Source organism: Hemitrygon akajei, chromosome 9 (genome assembly GCF_048418815.1).
Source record: "Hemitrygon akajei chromosome 9, sHemAka1.3, whole genome shotgun sequence".
Taxonomy (NCBI): Eukaryota; Metazoa; Chordata; class Chondrichthyes; order Myliobatiformes; family Dasyatidae; genus Hemitrygon; species Hemitrygon akajei.
The window spans coordinates 97,349,837-97,373,851 of NC_133132.1; the positions used below are offsets into that span (position 1 = coordinate 97,349,837).

Consider the following 24,015-nt stretch of genomic DNA (forward strand, 5'->3'; position numbering starts at 1 on the left):
CCGGACTCCAGGCTTGAATTAGACCACCAGGGGGAGCAGGGATCTGGTCAGGCAATGTGAGCAGCTGGCATCAGAAATGAACCGTGCGAAGAGGTGTCTCTGGGAAACATAAACCGCACTTTCCTGTCACTGCTTCGAAGTACTGGCCTTAATAGTCTTGGACCTGTTCAAGTAGAGGCGGGTACATCTGCCACTTGCATTGCATTTTGGCAGGATTTGTATTTGTTGTTACACACATTGCTATTGCACAAGTGGTTTCTGCAGTTCACACACACAAAAAAATCACAGAGCATTACAGCACAGAAACAGAGCCCAAGCTTCTCTGTGCAATTGGTTCTGTGGAAGAAAGCTTTAGATGTGCATAATACATCATTGACCACCCCTCTCTGCACAATGCTAGGGGCAAACACACCAAATACAGGGAGGGCCAGCCAACCCCTTGGTGAATGATTACAAAGATTAAAGATAAAAGATTAGCTTTATTTATGACACATTTATTGAAACATACAGTGAAATGCATCATTTGTGTGAAAGATGTGCGAGGGACAGTCCAAACTTGTCATCATACTTCCAGCACCACATTACATCCCAACAACTTGCTAACACTAACACGCATGCCTTTTTGAAATGTAGGAAGAAACCAGAGAAAAAGGTGGTCTCGGGGAGAACGTACAAACTCCTTACAGAAAGCAGTGTGAACTGAACCTGGATTGCTGGCTTTGTAAAGCATTACACGAACTCTTACGCTACCGTGCCGCCCAAATAACAGTGCACGTAGTCACTTCCGTATACTGTGGATTTAAACACTGATAGTGTACAGGCAGTCCCTGGGTTACAAATGAGTTCCGTTCCTGAGTCCGTCTTTAAGTCAGATTTGTACGGAAGTCAGAACAAGTACATCCGGTATTATTTAGTGTCAGTTAGTCAAACGTTTGTCTTAGTATATAGTATATATTTGACCTTTCTATGCATATAAAACACTTAAGAAACGTATGTATTCCAATAATTAAATCACTGCGTTGCTTAGTAATAATTGCAGCTTTCATCGGGGCAGCGCCTTTCAAATGCTCCATTATTCTCACTTTATCCTTTAAAATTGTTCCGATCGTTGACCGACTAGCCTAACGCTTTTCCAGTGACTGATAGCGTTTCACCTCTTTCCAAACGCTCTATTATTTCCACTTTATTTTCAATCGTGATCGCTTCCCGTCAATGGAACAGAAACACTGTGGGCGATGGCTCCCGAGCTTTGCTGGCTTCCAAGGTCCGCTGGGTCCTCAGGACCACCGCATTGAGACAGGCTAAATGGGACAAGTGGGGGCTGTGCTGGGTTTGGGTATTTGATCATCCACAATATTCCATGTGGGAATTTAAACTGGAGGTGGCAGTGTTTTTTTTACAAGGTCGAGTTGCGAGCTCGACATCAACCCAGCACAGATGGTACGGAGTCACTGGATCGACATCAACCCGGCACGGGAACGGTCTATCACCGGATCAAACTCGGGAAACTCCATTCTCCAGCCCGGCACTGATCTCACTGCGCCACCAGCTGAATGGAAGGAGGGGCAGGCGGGGTCAGGGTGAGTCTTACTAAGAAAAATTTAAGCTAAATACAAAGTTAAACACTCAACACAGTGTCAACGGCAACGACTTAAATTGGTGGACGGCATCGCGATCCGACTTAAAATGGTGGACGGTGTTCTCCTTCCTCGGTTTGTAAGTACGAGTTGTCCGTAAGACGTACGCTCGTAACTTGGGGACTACCTGTATTTGTTCCACCCACACACCCCCACCCCATTTACTGAATTGTGGCAGCTTGGGGTTCAGTTATCATATAATCAATAAAACATTTGCTTTGATTCACTGAGCCACACCTCCCGTAAATCAGTGCTGTAAAATCAAGGCAAAAACATCAGAGTCGAAGGTCAAGAATGCAGTGAACTTCTACTCAAATTCAAGTTCAAGATTGTTCAATGTCATTTCCTTTACACAAGTGTAAAGAAGAACAAATAATTGTGCTTCCGGAATGATGCAACACAAATGAAAAACACAATAAGACAACAAAGACAATAATAAAAAAAACACAATAAATACAAATACATAAGATAACTTATAAACACAGACTGACTGTATAAACATAAACTTACACCAGACATAGGAGTGTCTGCACATAGTCAACACAAATACAACCCATCCACCAGCCACAAATTGAATTATGGGCAAAGTTAAACATTAAGCTTAAAATAATGGGAGAAAAAGGCTAAACAATTCCCTTTACAATGAGTTATACTCACTTGCCAAATGGTACGTTGCGAGCTGAAGGCACTGCCGCATAATAGAAATTCTTGAATTCATCCATCCAGACCTCAGCTGCCCTGCGTGTATTTCTTTGAGAGAAAACAGACCACACTCCTTCTAAAATACTTATTCTTCAATAGTTAGCAATTTCAGACAGATAAGATTTCTCACTAGGGATGCTCACACAACCAGAATGTTACATTATGATATTACACTTAAAGATACTTTATCACAGTGATGGAATGTAGAGAACTCAGTAAGCACTTCACAAACGTCAGCTCAGGAATGTTAGGGGCAGAACAAGGATTAAAGATTAGCTTTATTTGTCACATGTACACAGTGAAATGCATCGTTGTATCAGTGACCAACATAGTCTGAGGGTGTGCTGGGGTCAGCCCACAAATGTTGCCATGCTTCTGGTGCCAACACAGCCATCCCACAACTGACCCTAACCATTTGTCTGGGAGGAAACTGGGAGCACCCAGGAGACACGGTCACGGGGACAAAGTACAAAGTCCTTACAGACAGCGTTGGGAATACAACCCTGATCTTTTGATGGTTGGCGCTGTCTGGCCCATGTTTACCCCTTATTAATCTAAATCCATGTACCTGTATAATGTAAGTGTATTTTAAGTGTAGTTAATGTATTTGCCTTAACCTTTTCCTCTGGCAGTTCATTCCACATATGGACGAAGTTCTGGATGAAAAATTTGCCCCTCAGGTTCTATTCAATCTCTCCCCTCTCACCCTAACCCTACACTCTGTATTCACTTTATTAGGTACATCTCATACTTTAGACAGGTTGGATAGATTTTTGCATAGTAGGGGAATTAAGGGTTATAGAGAAAAGTTAGGTAGGTGGAGACGAGTCCATGGCCATATCAGCCATGATATTATCAGCTTGAGCCAGTCTGGCCATTTTCTTCTGACCTCTCTCATTAACAAGGCATTTTTGCCCACAGTACTGCTGCTTACAGGATGGTTTTTTTTTGCACTGCCCCTTGTAATCTCTGTAGAATGTTGTGCATGAAATTCCCAGGAGTTTTTGAGATACTCGAACTACCCTGTCTAGCACCAACAATCATTCCACAGTCAAACTCACTTAGTTCACACTTATGTTTGATATGAACAACAACTGAATCTCTTGACCATGCCTGCTTGCGTTTATGCACTGAGTTGCTTCGTAATAAGCAGGCATACAGGTGCATCTAATAAAGTGGCCACTGAGTGTACGTCCTCTAGTTCTTGATTCCCTGACCCTGGGTAAAGATTGTGTTTATTCACCCTCTTTGTGTCCCTCATGATTCTGTATACCTGTGCAGTGCCACTCCGCATTCTACTATATTCCAATGAATAAGGTCCCAGCTTGTTCAATGTCTACAGTACTGGCAACATCCTCATGAATATCCTCTGCAACCTTTGGAAAAGTTGCAGAAGCTGGGATACCTTCTCCTGAGAAAACAAATTAACTTTAATTTCAGAGGGAATGAAATTATGGAGATTCAGATAAGAGTTCTGATTGATAACCAGACACCAGATTTAAGGTAGCTAGGACAAGGTATCAAGTTAGGTGACCAAACAATTAATCAGGGAGGTAAGTTTTGTGGGAGCAGAGAGAGGCAGAAGGGTGAAGAGACGAGGGGAGTGAAGGGATGAGGCAGTCAATGACACCGCATCAATAATCAGAGAGATGATAACATCAGGATTTAGAAAAATGATGTGATCTCTGAGGGGTGACACACTGGATGAACACACAAAAAGGGGCAGTAATGAGGATTGAAGCTGTGACCTGTACACCTCGTTAAGTTACCTTGCAAAAACAGTGCCGCTGCCTCCTGGAAAAGTATAGGGATGCTGCTTGCGGAATACATGGCCAACCCGACTGCAGGGAATGATTTCAAGTGTTCCTCCGCATTGCCATACCCGAAAAGAAATCTCTACAAGAGAAAATGAGTGTACAGAACCCATACACTGAATTAAGTTGCAATTTTCCCATTGCTAAACTTCACACCACATCACCCCAAACTCTACTCCAGCTGAGAACTCATCATCAATGGAATAGCTGCATAACTGCATTAAAACATAACAAACCTGCTGTATGTGTGCTTCTATTTTTGTTTGCAAAGCCAAAGTATGCTGGAAATAACCTTTTTGAGAGGTCTTGTGACCCTCGCCTCAACACTGAGATCTAACAATGGACCAAGTTATAAAATTCTGCTCGGTGTCTGTGTTAAATTAAGATGCTCAGCAAAGCTGTCTCCAATCTACATTTTAGGTAGAGGAGACCACGTTATGAGAACCGGGTGCAATATGCTGTAATAAAGGAAGTTCAAGTGGATTGCTGCTTCATGTGGGAGGACTACTTGTATCGTTGGATGGTGGGAAGGGACAAGATCAAATGGAACATGTTATGTCCCCTACCTGGGAGTGTACTGTGAGACAGCGAGCGGTTGTTGGAGAAGAAAGAGGAGATAGAACATAGAATTGTACAGCACAGTACAGGCTCTTCAGTTATGTCGACCCCGTAACCTATCCCAAGATCAATCTAACACTTCCCACCTACATAGCCCTGCATTTTTCTTTCACCCATATTACTAGCTAAATTTCCTAAATGATCCTAATGTATCTGCCTCTACCATCACCCTGTTCCACGTATCCACCACTCTTTGTGCAAAAAACTTCCCTCTGAGGTTAAGGGTAAAAGTTGAAATATTTAAGGGGAACCTGAGAGGGAACTTCTTCAGTCAAAGGTGCCGAAACTGCAGAACGAGATGCCAATAGAATAACAACATCTAAGAGAAGTTTGGATAAGTGTATGGATGTGAGGGGTATGGAGGGTCATGTTCCATGGATAGTCAATGGGACTAGGCAGGACTAGATAAGGGGTTCCCAACCTGGGGTCCATGGACCACTCAGTTAATGATGTGTCTATGGCATAAAAAAGGAACCCCTAGACGAGATGAATCGAAAGGCCCTTTTCTGTGCTTTTTAACTAAACCCCCTATACTTTTCTCCAAACACCTTAAAATTACGCCCTTTCATATTAGCTATTTCCACCCTGGGAAATCAAAGAGGAGCTGGTCCATTAAGAATGCTGAATGGGGAGGGGAAGGAATGGTGCATCTGATACTGGAATCTTATTGAAGGAGGTAGAAATTACGGAGGGTGATCTGCTGAATGTGTTTGCTGATTGGGTGGAATGTTGAGAGTAGGGACAACTCTGCTGCTACTGGGAGAGGAGAGGGAGAAAGGAGGGATGCAGGAAGCAGAGGGGCTTGATGAGAGCTCAGTCAGCCATGGTAGAAATAACTTCATGTTTAAGAAATGGAAGATATCGCAAGAATCTTAAATACAGGACAGAAGGGCAAAAGAAAAAGACCCGAGTTATAGTAAAAGATTGAATAGACTGTAGTCCCTGGAGCGTAGGAGAATGAGGGAAGATTTAACAAAGGTATACAAAGTTATGAGGGGGATAGATAGGATAAACAGAAGCAGGCTTTTTCCATTGAGGTTGAATGAGACTAGAACTGGAGGTCGTTGGTTAAAGGTTGAAGGTGAAACATTTAAGAGGAACCTGAGAGGGAACTTCTTCACACAAAGAGTGGAATGAGCTGCCAGCAGAAGTGACAGATGTGGATACAATTTCAATACTTAGGAGAAGGTACATGGATGAAAGGGGTATGGAGGGCTCTGGTCCAGGAGTGAGTCAATGGTACTAGGCAGTTCAGTTCAGCATGGATTACAACGGCCAAGTGGCCTGATTCGGTGCTGTCGTGCTCTGTAACTTTATGACTCTATAACTGACAGTAATCATTTAAATAAATCCTTCAAATTTGGGAATCTGCAGTTCATGACTTTGCAGCAGCAGCAGAAGTTCCAAGAAACAACAGTACATGAGGATATGGGGGGTGGGGGCAAAACCAAAGGTGGAGAACAGGAAACCCAGGAAGGAGGAGTGAGGGGAACGCAGAAGGGTTTTAATTCTGTATCTGCAAAATCTATTGTGCTCATTCTTTAAGAAGTAGTATCATTTCTGAGTCTGTGAACACTACATCACCACCTTGCTCTCGTTTTGCACTACTTCTTATAAATTATAACGCAAGAGATGCTGGGAACACACAATGCTGGAGGAACTCAGCGAGCCTGGCAGCATCTGTGGAGGGGAATAAGCAGTCAAAATTTCCATAGATGCCGCCTGACCTGCTGAGTTGCTCCAGCATTTTGTGTATTTTTATTACATATTTCTCATTGTAGCTTACAGCAATTTTTTATGTATTGCACTGTATTGCTGCTATAAAGCAAGAAGTTTCATGACATTTTGTCAGTGATAGTAAACCTGATTATCTGAAGCACTAGGATATGTTCATGGAAGGTTGATGCTTTGGGGGATATGGAGCGAGTGTAGGAAATTGGCAGTAGCTGGGTGGGCACCATAGTTAGCATGGACTTGTTGGGCCAAAAGGCCTGTACCTGTGCTGTAATGTTCAATGACTTCTGCAGAGCCACTGCTGAAGAAAGTCTCATGATTAGTGCAGATACAACAGCCGTCAGTGGCAATGAATTCCACAGATACACCACCATCTGTCTAAAGAAATTCATCCTCATTGCTATGCTAGAGGGACATCCTTCTATTCTAAGATTGTGTCCTCTGGCCCTAGACTCTCTCCGACACCCATACAGATGTTAATAAGCTCTACGCTGCAAAAACATACTTGGGAAAACAAATCAGAGGTAAATATTATCAACACACATCTAGAAAACACTTTTACTATGCTTTTTAAACAGTCTTTTAGGTTAAAGAGCATTAATCTGCCTCACACTGTGCTTCACTCTGAATATTTAATGTGCTGTACAAATATTACAGGCACTTACCCAAGTTCTCACCACCCCAGACATCCATCATCATGTCGTATTTTCCAAGTTCCTCAAAGTAACTCTTATCCATCACAAAGAGGCCTCCAGCTATCATGGGCGTTCTAAGAATACAATGCATGATATATTTATGCGTATAGCACAATATCTTCATAATTTCAAAAGAGGAACTGGATAAGTATTCATAAAGGAAAAAGAAAGCCACAGGAACGCACCAAAGTTCCACAACCTATGGGTTCAATTTCAAGGACTCCACAATTCATGTTCTCAACATTATTTATCATTTATTTATTTTTAAATTTGCACAATTTGCCTTCTGTTGCACACTGATTGTTTGACTGTCTTTGTGTGTAACCTTACATTGATTCCATTTTATTTTTTGTTCTGTGAATGCCTGCAAGGAAATGAATCTCAGGCTAGTATATGGTGGCATATGCTATACAGTAGCACTTACAGAACATCCACAGTGATGAAGTGCTTTGAGAGGTTGGCGATGAAACATGTCAACTCTTGTCTGAGAAGTGACTTGGATCCACTCCAATTTGTCTACCGTCACAACAGGTCAACAGCAGATGCCATTTCATTGGCTCTTCACTCAATTCTGGAACATCTGGACAGTGAAGATGCATACATCAAGATGCTCTTCATTAACTACAGTTTGGCATTCAGTACTACCATCCCCTCAGAACTAATCAATGAGCTTTGAGCCCTAGTCCTCAATGCCTCCTTGTGCAATTTCCTTCAATTTCCCCACTTGCCGACTCCAGCCAGTTCAGATCGGCAGCAACATCTCCTCCACAATCCCCCTCAAGGGTGTGTGCTTAGTACCCAGCTCTACTTGCTTTATACTTATGACAGCCAGGCTAAGCACAACCCAGATGACAACACGTCTGTCATTGGCCGAATCAGCATATAGAGGAGGGGAGATTGAAAATTTGGCTGAGTGGTGCCACAACAACCTCTCACTCAATGTCAGCAGGACCAAGGAGTTGATTATTGACTTGAGGAGGAGGAAACTGGACATGCATGAGCCAGTCCTCTTCGGGGGAATCAAAGGAGGAGAGAGTCAGCATCTTTTAAATTCCTCAGCGTTGTCATTTCAGAGATCTACCCTGGGTTCAGTACGCAAGTGCAATTATGAAGAAAGCATGGCAGCTAGTCATCTTAACCTTTGACAAACTTCTTTAGATGTGTGGTGGAGTGTGTTAACTGGTTGCATCATAGCCTGGTATGGAAATACCAGTCCCTTGTATGGAAAAGGCTACAAACATAGTGGATATGGGCCAGTTCATCACAGGTAAAGCCCTCCCCACCACTGAGCACTTCTATACAGAGCACAGTCGTAAGAAAGCATCATCCAACATCAAGAACCTCCTCCATCCAGGCCATACTCTCCTCTCACTGCTGTCATCAGGAAGGTGACACAGGAGCCTCAGGACCTGCACCACCAAGTTCAGAAACAGTTATTCCCCCTCAACCATCAGGAAGAGGGGATAACCTCACTCGCCCCATCACTGAACTGTTACCACAACCTATGGACTCACTTTCAAGTACTCTTCATCTCATGTTCTTCATATTTATTCCTTATTTATTTATTATTATCATTTCTTCTTTTCCTTTTTGTATTTACAGTTTGTTGATTGTTTTGCACATTGGTTGTTGTTTGCCCTGTTGGGTGTGGTCTTTCATTGATTTTGTTGTGTTTCTTGTATTTACTGTGATTGCCCATAAGAAAATGAATCTGAACATCATATATAGTGATATACATGTACTTTGACAATAAATTTACTTTGAACTTGACAGGGTCAAAGTGGAGAATTCATTTCAGGTTACAGTGGATAGAATAGTAATTTAACTGTGATTTAGTACTGGATACGGATGATTTGCTGGACAACATTATCACTGTCATTTCTGTCCTCTAATGTATTCTCTGGGAATCCAATAGTAACACACACTAAATGCTGGAGGAACTCAGCAAGTCAGGCGGCCTCTATATAAGGGAATAAACAGTTGTTGTTTCAGGACAAGACCCTTAATCAGGATTGGAAAGGAAGGGGGAAGAAGCCTGAATAAGAAGGTGGGGGAGGGGAAGAAGTATAAGCTGCAAGGTGATAGTGAGAACAGGTGAGAAGGGTGGGTGGGGAGGGGTATGAAGCTGGGAGGTGATAGGTGGAAGAGGTAAAGGGCTGAAGGGAGGAGGAATCTAATAAGAGAAGGTAGTGGACCATGAAAGAAAGGGAAGGGAACAAGGAGGAGATAATGGGCAGATGAGAAGGGGTAAAGGGTAACTAGAATGAGGAATGGGAATAAAAGAAAAAGGGGAGAGGTAAAAATTACCTTAAGTTAAAGAAATCAATATTTAACCCATCAGGTGGAGGCTTAGCAAGACATAACATGAGATGTTCCTCCTCCAACCTGATTTTGGTCTTATCATGGCTGTAGAGGAGGCCATGGACAAATATGTCAGAATGGGAAGTCAAACTGAAATGTGTAGCCACCAGAAGAACTCTGGCTTTTGGATGCACAGAGAATAACTGGAGGTCTCTGCAGAAGATTAGTGGAGTGGTCTCAAGGTAAATACAATGACCCCCCCAGATGGAAGCAGCAAGGTGAGACACTGATGAGTCTGTTTCCATGGATGTGGTAATCTTACAGTGGCTGTCCCTAGTCAGTCAGGAACCCCTGGAACCGGCAACAGCAGAGATAGAGAGCAAATAACCAAGCTGCAGTTACTTTGGTCAAGCAGCACCGGTGGAGGGACAATCAATGTTTTGAGTCAAGACCCTTCATCAGGAGGGTCTCAACCAGAAGGACAGAGAGGCTGGGTTTTGGGAGAGGTAAAATGAACTGAGAGGAAAGGTTACAAAAGCATACCAGGGAGCTTTAAGCTTGCAGGTCAGCAGAACGCAAGACTAGAGTAAGCAAATGCAAATTTTGGCAAGAATTTGAGATGCAGAACATTGGAAAGGTTTCTAGGTAGCATCATTACTCAAAGTATATTAAGTTAAGTCATTGGCACTCAATCCCACTTATTATCGGTGAGAAATGAGAAGCTCTTAAATGTATTAAGCAAAAGCCTTTGGGTTGGTGTGATCACAGGTCAGAGGCTGGGAGTCTGGGCCAGGGACTGGAGGTCAGAGGCCCAATGTCTGTGACTCTGAGCGTCCAGGGCTGTGGACTGGAGGTCGGAAACCTGGAGGTGGCCAATCCTAGGGTTGGAAGCCTATCTGTATGAGTGGGTATGTAGGTGGAAAAGGGCTTATTTTGCTTTTGTTGTTATGTTGTTGCTGCTTGTGTTGTTCTGCTAAACGTGGTGAGCATGCAATGTTGGTGCCTGAATGTGCAGAGACACTTGTGGGCTGCCTCCAGCAATTCCTTAGGTTGTGTTGTTTGTAATGCAAACAATGCAATTCACTGCATGTTTCAATTACCTGCAATAAATACACAAATCTCAATTTGACTTGAAAAAATAAAGAGGGATTGGGTTCAGGAGATAGAAAAAGAGAGGTGGATAAAATCAGTTATGGTAATAAAGCAGCAAAGAGGTTGCTTTCTCTCAGGCTGGGCAAGTCCGTACACTGGGCAGATCTTGAGCCAAAGCAGAACAGCTCGTGAGGTAAAAGCGGTGTCAGGGGGATGCAGGATAGTGCAGAGAAAACAATGGCTAAGCACATGGCATGAAATAAAACAACCAGGTAAATTAGGCATCAGAGAGGGCAACAAAGAATTTAATGAGACTGCTGTTCAGTCCAACGTGCTGCCTTGTAAGTTTTAAGAGAAGTACTGTGGAGTGTTGCATCTATCCTCTCTAATGGATGCGATAGACATCATTCTGAAGAAAAATAGGTGAAATCATTCAGGAGTCTACAACAAAAAGATATTATCTTATTATTTTATATTATTTATTATTACCAGAATGCAGCCTTGATTAGATTTATATGGAGAGGTTTCATATTATATTTTATATTACTGATCCATTTTCATGTTTATTGCGTACAAGTTGGTTGGAGTGTTGTATAATTTATATTGATGACACTTTAAGAATACTTCATTCTTTGTAATGTGCTTTGGACATCCTGTGATAACGTGAGCAGCTTCACTTGATGCAAGGACCTTCCTCCTTTCCACTTAATGTAATCCAGAACAGTTAAACCCGAAGAGACTGTCTATTTTAAAGTTCCTTAATTCCCATTTCACAAACTATCTGGTGTTATGGGCATGTTTCCTACATTCTTGGCTGATGGCCATTTAGGGAAGGGAAAAAAAACAAAAAAATGTGCTAACAAACCAAATCAGCCAAAAAAAGACACAAAACATAGAAGAGTACAACACAGAAGCAGGCCCTTTGGCCCACGAAGTCTAAGCCAAATACAATGCCAAATTAAACTGAGTTTCTTCTGCCTGTACATGATCCATATCTATCCATTCTCTGTATATTCACGTGTCCATAGCAGCTCCTTAAACACCACTGTTGTATCTGCTTCCACCACTCCCCCCCCCCGCAGCCCATTACAGGCACCGGCCACTCTCTGTGTAAAACTCCGACTCTGCACGCCTTTCTTTCTCTCATCTTAAACGCATGTAATCTAGTACTTCACATTTTTACCCTGGGAAAAAGATTCCAACTGTCCACCCTATCTATGCTTTAGATAATTTCATAAACTTCTGGTTAAGTCTATCATCAGTCTCTGAAGCTCCAGAGACAATGATCCAAGTTTGTTTAACTTCTCCATATAATCATACCCCCTGGTAAATTGCTTTTACCCCCTTTGTAAAGCCTGCATATCCTTCCTAGAATGTGGGGGACCAGAACCGTACATAATATTCCAAGAGCGGCCTAACCAGAGTTTTATATAACTGCAATGGGGCTTCCTTATTCTTATACAGTACTCAATGCCCCAACTAATGAAAGCAAGCATGCCAATACCTTCTTTACCACCCTTTCTCTTTACCTGCCCATTCTCAATGAGGTATGGACTTGGACTTAAGACCCTCTGTATATCATTGCTGTTAAGGGTCCTGCCACTAACTGCATATTTCACTTACATTCAACCTTCCAAAGTACAACACCTCATCCTTTATTTGTGTAGAGGTACAGCACAGTAACAGGCCCAGCCCAGCCCAACAAACCTGCACCACCTGCTTCTATCTATATGACCAATTAACCTGTTAATCCATACGTATTTGGAATGTGTGAGGAAACTGGAGCCCCGAAGAGACCCACATGGTCACAGGGTGAATGTACAAACTCTTTACAGAGGGTGGCAGAATTGAACCCAGATCACTGGCACTGTAATAGCATTATGCTAACCGCTACGCTAACGTGCCACCCCAAACTCGCCTGCATTAAACTCCATCTGCCATTTTTCTGCACAGTTATGTAACTGACCCATATTCTGTTGTATCCTTTGTTGGCACTCGAGACTGTTCACAACTCCAACAATCCTGGTGCCATCTTCAAAATTACTAACTCACCTGTCTACATCTTCATCATCTGAGCCACTTATATATATCATACACCACAGAGGCTCCGGCGCCACTCCTTGTGGAACAACAACCACACTAACAACCTTCCACAACTACCCTTTGTCCTCTATGGGCAAACCCTGTGTTTGTATACAAATACTGGAACGTAGGACAATACAACACAGGAAAAGGTCCTTCAGCCCTTTTCAGCAATGTCTGTGCTGGCCATGCCAATCTACCTAATTTGCCTACATTTTCAGACAGATCATTTATACATAAGCACAGAGAACCCTTACTAATCTTGTAGTACACCAGTGATTACTAATCTCCAGTCAAAGAAACACCACTCCAGCACACTTCTATGACCAGCCAATTTTGTAACTGACTTACCAATTCCCTTTGGTCTTACCTTATGATAAAATACAAGGAAACAATCAAACTCTTCGTTTACTTACCTAATGGGGCCGATGGGATTGCCCTGACGAGCTCGTCTTTGTTCTGGAGTCATATAATCCCATTTGAAGACCAGATTCCAGTCAAATCCTGCCAATTACATGAGTAGGGGAGATAATAAAGCAGTGCTGAAGGATCAGAGAGTAATCATTTTAGAACAATATTTACTTCAGAGGAAACTGAAAATGATAGCTATTGTTCAGGAGAGATACATCAGGAATATTTTAGTTACTTAATCCAAAATAAACCAGACGTACAAGATAAGAAATTGTGATTATTAGATGTACAATTGCTTTTTGGGTGCCAAAAGTGCTTTTAGAGCTCAATAATGGCATTTATACAAAGCACGTAGACTAATGAGATGAAATGTGCTGCAGGCCATATCGTTGTGGGCATTAGTAATAGTACTGTGAATTCCTGCTGTATGAATGCAAAGCATGCAGACCATAAATGTCAAACAGTGTGACAACAGATTTTAGGCTAATTCTTCCCTTCTTCATCTCAACCACCCAATAAACATCCAACTTTACCTCACACTCTTGAGTCCTGAATATTACAGGGATCCATCATCTACTCAAAGAAATTATCAATGACTTACTTACTGGTAGATTCCTTTTGAGTGTTATTGGGTGTATCGGAACAGCAGTAAGTAGATTCCTTTTGAGTGTTATTGAGTGTATCGGAACAGCAGTACTTCAGAGGAACCATAGTGCATTGCTGGGATTTTGGGTGTCTGCACTGACAAGCTGACCACACAGAACAGGATAAGTGGCTGGAAAGAGGATGCATTGTACAAAAAGAACGCCAAGTAGGAGTCCACATTTATTCAAGCTATGATAGCAGCAGTGTTCCTGCCCAAACCTTACTGAAGGACAAGGTGCAAGGTGTCAGGCTTCATTTAGGAGATGTTCTCATTGCCATCTGCTATACAGACACAGGCACATCTGCAAGCCAGCAGCAGGGCAGGGACTGCAGTAACAGAGGCTGTTGAATACTGAAGGTTGTATACAGAAATAGATAACTGCAGTTTGCTTTCCCTTGTTAAAGATTACTAATGTGGTACCGTGATATCCTCCCCAGCTGTCCTGGCTGTGATCTTGATATGTCCACTGACTCACAATGAGCAGACACTGCATTAAGACTAACCCCAAAATTACACCACTGCAGTAACTGAGCTGCATGTTATCGTGGGATTTACAGGCTTATTTCCTGCACCCTCTTCTTGATATTCTGCCACCACCAGACAGTTTCAGTTCCTGAACAACACACACAAAATGCTGGAGGAACTCATCAGGGTCAGGCAGCATCTATGGAGAGGAATAAACAACATTTCAGACCAAGACCCTTCGTCAAGACTGGAAAGGAGGGAAAAGCCAGAACAAGAAGGTGGGGGGAAGAAAAGGATCACAAGCTGACAGGTGATAGATGGGATGAGATAAGGGGGAGGTGGCTGAGTGGGAATGATGCAAGAGGCTCAGGGTTATAAACTCACCCAGCTGCATCATGGACAATGGCTTCCCCACCATCTCGAGGACATCATTAAAAGGCTATGCCACAAAAAAGTGGCATCCGTCACTGAGGACCCCTACCATCCAAGACATGCCTACTTCTCATTATTACCAACAGAGAACAAGTACAGGAGCCTGAAGGCTCACACTCAACTTTTTAAGCACAGCTTCTTCCCCTCAGCCATTAGATTTCTGAATAAACAATGAACCCATAACCACCATTTCACTGGAACTCAGCAGGCCAGGCAGCATCTATGGGAAAAAGTACAGTCGACATTTCGGGCCAAAACCCTTTGGCAGGACTGGAGAAAAAAAGCTGAAGAGTAGATTTGAAAGGTGGGGAGAGATTAGAAAGAAACATCAGATGATAGGTGGAACTTGGGAGGGGGAAGGATGAAGTAAAGTGCTAGAAAGTTGATTGGTGAAAGAGAGCAGAAGGCTATGGAAGAAAGAAGGGGGGAGAGGAGAACCAGAGGGAGGTGATGGGCAGGCAAGGAGTTAACATGAGAGAGGGACAAGGGGATGGAAAATGGTGAAAGGTGGGGTGGAGAAGGCATAACTGGAAGTTTGAGCAATCAATGTTTATGCCGTCAGGTTGGAGGCTACCCAAATGGAATATAAGGTGTGGATCCTCCAACCTAACTGTGGCCTTATCCCGACAGTGGAGGTGGTCATGGATGAACATATCAGAATGGGAAAGGGAAGTGGAATTAAAATGGTTCCCATTGGGAGATCCCGCATGTTCTGGCCGACAGAGCATAGATGCTTGGCGCAGCGGTCTCCCAATCTACATTGGATCTCACTGATATACAAGAGGCCACACTGGGAGCACCAAACACAGTATATGACTCCAACAGACTCACAGGTGAAGTGTTGACTCACCTGGAAAGACTGTCTAGAGCCTTGCATGGTAGTGGCAGGTGAAGCACTTGTTCTGCTTGCAAGGATAAGTGCCAGGAGGGAGATCAGTGGGTAGGGATGAATGGACAAGGGAGTCACATAGGGAGCAATCCCTATAGAAAGCAGAAAGTGGGGGGAGTGAAAGGTGTATTTGGTGGTGGGATCTAGTTGGAAGTGGCTGAAGTTTCAGAGAATTATGTGCTGGACGTGCAGTCTAGTGGGATGGTAGGTGAGGACAAGAGAAAGCCAATAGAGAAACCTGGTAGCATGGTGGGAGAATGGGGTAAGAGCAGATATGCGTGAAATGGAAGAGATGTGATTGAGGGCAGAGTTAATGGTGGAGGAAGGGAAGCCCCTCTCATTGAAAAAGGGCATCTCCTATGTTCTAGAATGAAAAGCCTCATCCTGAGAGCAGATGCAGTGGAGATGGATGAATTGAGAGAAGAGGATGGCGTTTTTACAAGTATGGGTGGGACGAGGTATAGTCCAGGTAGCTGTGAGAGTCTGTTGGTTTATAATAAACATCAGTGAATAAACTGTCTCCGAAGATAGAGATGGTGAGATCAAGAAAGGAAAATGTCAGAAATGGACCAGGTGAATTTGACGGTCAGGTGGAAGTTGGAGGCAAAGTGGATGAAATTGACAAGTTCAGCACAGGTGCAGGAAGCAGCACCAATGCAGTCATCAATGTAGAGTAGGGAAAGTCTGTGATGGTCACCAATGTAGGCTTGGACATAGGCTATTCCACGTGGCCGACAAACAGGCAGGCACAGCTGGGATTTTGTGTGTGTTGCTAGGATTCCCAGCATCTGCAGATTTTCTCGTTTGTGATTTGACCACTATCTCACTATTTTTTGCTCTCTTTGTATTATTTTAATGTTTTGATATATTTCATTATAATTTATAGTATATTCTATGCATTGTGCTGTATTGCTGCCACAAAACAAATTTCATGACATATGTCAAGGGTGATAAGACCTGATAGTGATTCTGGAAGAGATAAAGGGCTGAAGAAGGAAATTCTGGGATTTTTTTTGGCTGATAAGGACATTATTTCTAATTTTCACCCCCAAAGGCCAGTAGTTGTGAATGATCAGGGAGGCATACCCATAATACCAGTTTGTAAAATGGAAAATATGGAGTTTTAAACATAGACACATAGACAGTCTCTTCAGGTCCAACCTTCTGAAGAACATTAAACACAAAGAAGGAAGGTACTTCCATCAAGTGAAGCAATTCTCTAACCATTGCACAAGGACTCCCAAGTCCCTCTGCACCTCTGATTTCTGAACTTTGATGAAGTCAATGTGATTGAATTGAACATTCAATTAGATTGCATACAGCATCCACCAGTCCATTTTCTGTTTTATATCTGCTCCATTATCACATCAATTTGCATTGTTTTTGTCATTTAATCATGCCTATTCTCTACCAGGCCCTTGTTCTCCAATCTGCTCCTGAGCCTCCCTAATTCTGCAAATATTCATCATCAATTGAAACACTTTATAGTTCTAATGGTCTGAAACATTATCTTCTTTACTCTCTCCACAGATGCTGCCTGATTTGCTAAAATTTCCATAATTTAATTCTTTTAAAGATTGTTGTTTCACTTTAAAGTTGCTATTTACATGACAACTGGTTAGTCAAATTTAATTAAGACCATAAGATATAGGAGCAGAAGTAGGCCATTTGGCCCATAAAATCTGCTCCGCCATTCAATCACAGGCTGATCCAATTCTTCCAGTCATCCCTACTCCCCTGCTTTCACCCCATACCCTTTGATGCCCTGGCTAATCAAGCACCTATCTATCTCCATCTTAAATACACCCAATGACCTGGCCTCAATAGCCACTCGTGGCAACAAATTCCTCTGATGAAGTAACTTCTCCGCATCACAGTTCTAAAAGGATGTCCTTCAATCCTGAAATCATCCCCTCTTGTCCTAGACTCTCCTACCATGAGAAATAACTTTGCCATATCTAATCTGTTCAGGCCTTTTAACTTTCGGAATGTTTCTGAGATCCCTCCTCATTCTCCTGAACTCCAGAGAATACAACCCAAGAGCTGCCAGATGTTCCTCATACAGTAACTCTTTCATTCCTGGAATCATTCTCATGAATCTTCTCTGAACTGTATCCTTTCTAAAATAAGGAGCCCAAAACCGCACACAATACTCCAAGTGTGGTCTCACGAGTGCCTTATAGAGCCTCAACATCACATCCCTGCTCTTATATTCTTTAGAAATAAATGCCAACATTGCATTCACCTTCTTCACCACCGACTCAGTCTGGAGGTTAACCTTTAGAGTATCTTGCACAAGGACTCCCAAGTCCCTTTGCATCTCTGCATTTTGAATTCTATCCCCATCTAAATAATAGTCTGTCCGTTTATTTCTTTCACCAAAGTACATGACCATACACTTACCAACATTGTATTCCATTTGCCACTTCTTTGCTCATTCGCCTAACCTATCTAAGTCTCTCTACACTACCCGCTCCTCCACCTATCTTTGTATCATCGGCATATTTAGCAACAAATCTATTAATCCTATAGTCCAAAAATCATTGACATACACAACACACACAAAATGCTGGAGGAACTCAGCAGGCCAGGAAGCATCTATGGAAAAAAGCGCAGTCGATGTTTTGGGTTGCGACCCTTCGGTAGGGCTGAAGGAAAAAAGCTGAGGAGTATTAAAAGGTGGAGAGAGGGATGAAGTAAAGAGCTAGGACATTGATTGGTGAAAGAGACAGAAGACCATGGAGAAAAGGGGGGGAACATAAGGGGGAGGTGATGGGCAGGCAAGGAGATAAGGTGAGAAAGGAAAAAGGGGATAGGGAAAGGTGAGGGAGGAGATATTACCGGAAGTTCGAGAAATCGATGTTCATTCCATCAGGTTGGAGGCTACCCAGATGAAATATAAGATGTTGTTTCTCCAACCTAAGTGTGGCCTTATCACGACAGTAGAGGCGGCCGTGGATAGACATATCAGAATGGGAACGCGAAGTGGAATTAAAATGGGTTGCCATTGGGGGATCCCGATTTTTCTTGTGGATGGAGCATAGGTGCTTGGCAAAGAGGTCTCCCAATCTATGGTGGGTCTCACCAATATACAGGAGACCACACAGGGAGCACCAGACACAGTATATGACCCCAACAGACTCACAGGTGAAGTTTCACCTCACCTGGAAGAACTGTTTAGGGCCCCTGAATGGTAGTGAGGGAGGAGGTGTAGGGACAAGGGTAGAACCTATTCTGCTTGCAAGGATAAGTGCCAGGAGGGAGATCAATGGGGATGGATGAATGGACAAGGGAGTCGCGTAGTAGAGCGATCCCTGTGGAAAGCAGAAAGTGGGAAGGGGGTGGGGGGGGGGGAAGATGTGCTTGGTAATGGGATCCCATTGGATATGACAGAAGTTGCGAAGAATTATGTGCTAGACACGGAGGCTGGTGGGGTGGTACGCATTAAATTTTTTGCACTCTACATACCGCCTTTTAGATCAGCAGATGCCCCCACATACTGAAAGTTGTCCATGTTGATAACATCAATTATTGGTGAAACCACTCTGGTCTTATCCTGTGAAGAGCAAATAAACAGACAGAAAAATGATATTGCTGTCTGGGCAAAATAAACAATTATTAAATGAATGATCTTGTATGGCTTCTTGGCAATCTCAGGAAGTCCCAAGGCGTCAAACAAAGTATCACTTGAACAAAAGTCACTGTTCTAACATTGGGGGAAAAAGATGAGAGGCAACCTGTACATAGCAAGATTCCACAAACAGAATGATTGGATATGCACTTTGGTGCTGTCAGCTAGGAGACGATTAGTCAAGGTATGAGGGACTGGCATATTCAAAATAGTGATCTTGTATTTATATACTGGGGCAGATGGATTGAGGTTTAACGTATTCATATAGCTGCCAGCTGCTTTCTGAAAGTTCATCGTAGAACAATCTTACCACAGCTAACACTTTATCATTTCCTGCCAATGTCACCTTACGTACAAATACTCCTGCACTTAGCATCCCTTTATGTGTAATCAGTCTATGTATTCAAGCTAATCTTGTGTATACAGCCAGACTCAGGTACTTGTACAGTTTTTTTCATAGGATTGCTTTTATGTTATATATTTATTGTGTTCTTTATGCTTATTGTGTTTTTATGTTGCATCAGATCCTGAGTAACAATCATTTTGTTCTCCTTTATGCTTGTGTACTGAAGAATGACAATAAACAATCTTGAATCTGATACATACTGAAGGAAAGATCTATTGATTACCTTCAATCAGGTGAACAAATTTAAATGAAACCAAACAGTTTGTGTATTTAATTCTACTGTTTAGTCTACTCGACTGTCTCAAGCTCTTCAACCATGAAAATATTAAAACAATTATAGCTTACACTAATGTATGTCAGGATAGGACAAGATAATTTGTATTTACAGTCCAAGATGCTTTTTGGGAGTCCTGGGGATGCACAGTGGATTAACTACAGAGCTCTGCCTCACAGATCCAATGACCAAGGGTTCAATCCTGTCCTCCAGTGCTGTCTGTGTGGAGTTTGCAGGCTCTATGTGACAGAGTGAGCTTCCCCTGGGTTCTCTGGCTTCCTCCCACATCCCACTGTCACATGGGTTGGTAGGTTAATTGGCAACTGTAATTTGCCCCTAGTGTGGTCAGCAGTAGAATCTGAGGGAGTTGTGGACAATATGGGAAGGATATATAAAACAAATTAAATGGGATTAGTTAAAATAAGTGCATGATGGTCAGCACAGACATGGTGGGCTGAAGGGCCTGTTTCTGTACTCTCTCCAAGATGTATGACTTTCAGACTCTTAAGTTGTGACTCCAAACATATAAGAAGATATCAATCCAGATGGACATGGCTTGATCAAAGAGGTTTTAAGAACTAGAAGCAGTAAGTGAAAACACTTAGCCGTATACAACGAACAGTTAACCTACCAACCCATGCCTTTGGGCCAGAAACAAGAGTAGCAAGCTCCATGTTTAATGGAAATCCTTCATTCTGTATAACAACAGCATTGGGATATTATTGCCTGCCATACTCATTCAAAAATACAACTGAATTAATAGTTATTTTGTTTGTAACTTAATAGACAATACAATCACATTATAGGCCATATCAGGTCTTCCTTTATCAGAAGGCAGCCCTTCGTACAGCCTGCCCCAACAGATTCTGCTGATCATGGTATAGATCGTGCATGTGAATTGGTTAACCATTACAAAGAGCTTGGATTTTAATTTCTGGTTGACCAAGGAGAATTGCTCAACAAATTAGCCCTTCTCAAATTTGAGGTGAAGTCAGCACAATGCTGGAAAAGCAGCTTGGAGTCAATTTTGGCAACATACAGTCCTAATAGTTGCCATGAGGAGGGACCATAGTGTTTTAGAGCTTTCAGTCACAATTCAAATGACAGAGACTGTGGAAAAAGACACTAGTAATGTGACACAATGATTCCATAACAGGGTATCACTGCCCAGCTCTCAAGCATTAACAAAGTAATTTCCTCCTGTTCAAAGGTTTATGCATTTTCAGTACAAGTATCAATTATAAGACCATAAGTCCATAAGACATCAGAGCAAAATTAGACCATTCCATCATGGCTGATTATTATTCCTCTCAACCCCATTCTCCTGCCTTCTCCCCCTAATCTTTGACGCTCTAACTGACAAAGAACATATCAACCTCTGCTTTAAATATACACATTGACTTGGTCTCCACAGCTGTCCATGCTGATGAATTCCATAGATTCTCCACCCACTAGCTAAAGAAACTCCTTCTCATCTTTGTTCTAAATGGACATCCTGTGGCGACCCACTTCCTAGCGCAGTCGAACCGGCTCACAAATAGCCAGCGCGCCGGCATAAAGGCCAGTCCCAAAAGGGCGCCAAGTCTGCTTCACCAACAAAGGGAAAAGCCCGCGTGGGACTGTGAATACGTGCCCCCTACAGCAGCCACGCGCGGGACAGGACTGTGAATACGTGCCCCCTACAGCATCCGCACCCGGGGAGGGTGGGATCAAGGAGGCTTTAAAGCGAGGCCGCGAAGTTCGAATAAAATCTTTTTTTAACTGCAGTTTACCGACTCTGCGTCGTTATTTCAGCGCTGCATGTAGCACACCGCTACAATTGGTGACCCCAACGTGATGGCCAAGGTGCAGCGGCACACCAAAGCTCTGCCGCAGCAGTTCCACCCCACCCACCGGCGTTTCGACCACATTCATGTGGATATCGTGGGCCCCCTGCCAGTGTCGCACGGAGCACGGCACCTCCTCACTATCGTGGACCGGTTCACCAGATGGCCAGAGGCGATCCCGCTCACTGACACCACCTCCGAATCTTGCGCCCGGGCACCGATCGCCACCTGGGTGTCCCGCTTTGGTATACCTGCCCACATTACCTCCGACAGAGGCGCCCAGTTCACCTCCGGCCTGTGGTCAGCTATGGCCAGCCTTTTGGGGACACAGCTGCACCACACAACTGCCTACCACCCACAGTCGAACAGTGTTTCCACCGTCACCTAAAGTCGGCTCTCATGGCCCGCCTGCGAGGAGCTAACTGGGTGGACGAGCTTCCCTGGGTCCTACTCGGCATCCGCACGGCGCCCAAAGACGATCTGCACACCTCGTCAGCCGAGTTGGTGTACGGCGCACCCCTGGTCGTTCCCGGGGAGTTCATACCAGCCCCAAGGGGGCACGAGGAAGAACCCGCAGCAGTCCTGGGCAGACTACGCGAGAGGCTCGGCAACCTGGCCCCCATACCCACTTCGCAGCATGGGCAGAACCCGACCTGCGTACCCAAAGACCTGCAGAACTGTATGTTTGTGTTTGTACGAAGGGGCGGGCATCGGCCACCGCTGCAACGGCCCTACGAGGGGCCATTTACGGTGATCAGGAACAACGGGTCCACGTTCGTGCTGGACGTTGGGGGGAGAGAGGAGGTTTTCACGGTGGACCGACTCAAACCGGCCCATGTGGACGTGGCGCAACCGGTCGAGTTTCCGGCACCGCGGCGCAGAGGCCGACCTCCCAAACAGGGTCCAGCCCAGACTGTGGACATTGGGGGGTGTATCGCCGGTTCTGGGGTGGTGCGGGGTTATGTGGCGACCCACTTCCTAGCGCACTCGAACCGGCTCACAAATAGCCAGCGCGCCAGCATAAAGGCCAGTCCCAAAAGGGCGCCAGGTCTGCTTCACCAACAAAGGGAAAAGCCCGCGTGGGACTGTGAATACGTGCCCCCTACAGCAGCCACGCGCGGGACAGGACTGTGAATACGTGCCCCCTACAGCATCCGCGCGCGGGACAGGACTGTGAATACGTGCCCCCTACAGCATCCGCGCCCGAGGAGGGCGGGATCAGGGAGGCTTTAAAGCGAGACCGCGAAGTTCAAATAAAATCTTTTTTTAACTGCAGTTTACCGACTCCGGGTCGTTATTTCAGCGCTGCATGTAGCACACCGCTACAATTCCTCTATTCTAAGGCTCTGGTCCTAGACTCACCCACTATAGGAAACATCCTCCTCCACATTCACTCAGTCTAGGCCTTACAATTTTTGATTGGTTTCAATGAGATTCCACCCCCCCCCCCCCACCTTCTAAACTCCAAGTACAGGCACACATCCATCAAACACTCCTCATACGTTAATCCTTTCATCCCTGGAATCATTCTCATGAACCTCCTCTGGACCTTCTCCAAAGCCAGCACACATCTTTTCCTAGATAAGGGGTTCAAAACTGCTCACAATCCTACAAGTGCAGTCTGACCAACACCTTGTAAAGCCTCAGCATCACATCCTTGCTCTTATATTCTAGTCCTCTCAAAGATACCACACTAGTATTTTTCCTGTAATACCATGGAATCTTATCTTGTTAACCAGCCTCATGTGCAGCACCTTGTCACAGTCTGAAAATCCAAGTAAACAACATCCACTGATTCTCCTTTCTCCATCTTGCCTGTTCTTTCCTCAAAGAATTCCAACAGATTTGTCAGGCAAGATTTTCCCTTAAGGAAATCATGCTGATTTGACCTACTTTACCATGTTCCTCCAAATACCCCAAAATCTCATCCTTAATAATGGACTCCAACATCTTCCCAACAACTGAAGTTAGGTTAACCAACCTATAATTTCCTCTCTTCTGCCTCCCTCCCTTTTTAAAAAATGGAGTGATATATGCAGTTTTCCAGTCCTCCAGAACCATTCCAGAATCTAGTGATTCTTGAAAGATCATTACCAAAGCCTTCATAATCTCTTCAGCTACCTCCTTCAGAGTGCTGGAGTGTAGTCCAACTGGTCCAGATGATTTACCCACCTTCAGACCTTTCAGCTTCTCAAGCAGCTCCTCCTTAGTAAAAGCAACTATGCTCACTTCTGACCCCGACACTCCTGAACTTCCAGCATACTGCTCATGTCTTCCACTTATTCAATTTGTCTGTAATTTCCTTGAACCCCATTACTACCACTCCAGCATCATTTTACAGCAGTCCAATATCTACTCTC

The 24,015-nt window shown here is 43.8% G+C and overlaps 1 protein-coding gene across 2 annotated transcripts in view; it reads right to left on the bottom strand.

The window, feature by feature from the left end:
- Positions 1-24,015, bottom strand: part of galnt2 (UDP-N-acetyl-alpha-D-galactosamine:polypeptide N-acetylgalactosaminyltransferase 2) — a 118,251-nt gene that overhangs the window by 22,770 nt on the left and 71,466 nt on the right. For both annotated transcript variants that reach the window (XM_073056580.1, XM_073056581.1), the window contains exons 8-12: positions 18,987-19,074; positions 13,092-13,179; positions 7,171-7,274; positions 4,109-4,235; positions 2,295-2,387 (exon numbers count right to left, since the gene is read on the bottom strand). In XM_073056580.1, the coding sequence (XP_072912681.1) occupies positions 2,295-2,387; positions 4,109-4,235; positions 7,171-7,274; positions 13,092-13,179; positions 18,987-19,074 (500 nt within the window). The remainder of the gene's footprint in view (positions 1-2,294; positions 2,388-4,108; positions 4,236-7,170; positions 7,275-13,091; positions 13,180-18,986; positions 19,075-24,015) is intronic.